This window comes from Nematolebias whitei, chromosome 23 (genome assembly GCF_014905685.2).
Source record: "Nematolebias whitei isolate Nwh7 chromosome 23, NemWhi1, whole genome shotgun sequence".
In the NCBI taxonomy this organism is placed as follows: Eukaryota; Metazoa; Chordata; class Actinopteri; order Cyprinodontiformes; family Rivulidae; genus Nematolebias; species Nematolebias whitei.
Window position 1 is genome coordinate 22,000,404 of NC_056520.1, and position 1,492 is coordinate 22,001,895.

General features: G+C 41.3%; 1 protein-coding gene across 1 annotated transcript in view; it reads right to left on the minus strand.

Moving 5' to 3' along the window:
- The window catches only part of LOC119429098 (nck-associated protein 5), a 90,036-nt gene that overhangs the window by 51,873 nt on the left and 36,671 nt on the right, over positions 1 to 1,492 (minus strand). Inside the window, exon 4 of the mRNA XM_037696816.1 lies at positions 318 to 458. Within this exon, the coding sequence (XP_037552744.1) occupies positions 318 to 458 (141 nt within the window). The remainder of the gene's footprint in view (positions 1 to 317; positions 459 to 1,492) is intronic.

Here is a 1,492-nt window from a genome sequence, read left to right on the forward strand (position 1 = left end):
CATCCATACAGCCATACATCCATATATCCATACATCCATGCATCATACATCCATGCATCCATGCATCATACATCCATACAGCCATACATCCATCGTGGCTGGAGTCGGTAGCTCTCCAGCGTTCCTCTGCCTGCAGCAGCTGAGGCGAGCACGCACGGGAGGACTCGCTATTGTAGTTCTTCAAATTTTAAAGCGTCTGTCAAAAATTGTGTTACTAATATGAAGGAAAAAAGTATATAAGTTGCTTCGACATATAAGTCGCAGGACTGACAAATCTATACAAGAAACTGTAACTTATACGCTGGAGAATACGGTACCTCCAAGGTCTTGAGGCGCTCTAGGAGGAGCTTGGTTTTGTCCTCCTGGTCTTCCTGTTGGGGATCCAGCTCCACCAGAGAGGCTGTCAGCTCGCGGTCGCTCTCCTCCTGTAGTTTCTGAACTTCCTCGGAAAGTTTGACCTGACGAAGAGAAACCAGAATACGGTTAGAGGGGCAAAGGGAGGGAGGGTTTGGCAAGTCAAAACCCAAACAGATGCGAGGAGGGTGTTCAAAGTGAAACAAACGGTTACAAACAAGAGGCAGGGGCGATGGAAGGAGAGGAATTTAAAAAAACAAACAGCAGATCAAATGTGCAGATGGAGCAACAGCTTCCACAACAAAGCTCCAGAACATCTCATAAACCATAATCGTGTTTCTCTTGTTTTCTGAAGTGACCTTCAGGGCTCCTTAGTTTGTATTCCAATGCTCTGTTCCACTCCCTCTTCACCCTCACTGTGGATCTGCCAGCTGTCTTTCAACGTGTATTCTTTTTGAATTATTATTTATTTTAGCTTTCCAGCATCTGTGATCATTATTTACTGGAAGTAATTGGTCACTAATTACACTGGTAAGCACCAAACTGCAGAGAGAAATCGATGAATCCGCAGTAAGATATTGCTCGTGTTTTTCCAAGTCAGCCTCTAGTTGCTGATGGATTCTCTTTAAAAACACGGAGCTGAAACAAACAGCTGCACCTTCAGAGCCCTTTCAAAGAAACTGATAAAAACTGTTCTGGAACAAGCTGGAGCAGATATTCGTATGGTTTTTGATCAATCTGATCGTTTCTACCTAATCCTAATGTAATCTGAATGTGCTCATACTTCTGGGGGTGTGCTCTAAAATAAACTAGAGAAATTGCATTTCCTGTGAAAATGCAGTGTGAATGCTTACTGCTGAAGAACTTGCTGAAAACAGATAAAATTAGCTAAAATCATGCTGAAATATAGCTGGAATGGAAGAACAAGCCTAAGTTAGTAGAAGAAAGCAGAAGAAACACATATTTGCGGAATTAAGTTTAAAAAAGCAGAAATTAGCACAAAAATGAGTAAGTTAGCTAAAAAAGAAGCTGAAACTAGCATACAAATTAGGAAATTTGATAAAAAAGCTGAAATTAGCAAAAAGTAGCTGAAAAGGCATAAACAAGCTTAAACTACCAGAAGGAAGCAAAAAGAGCT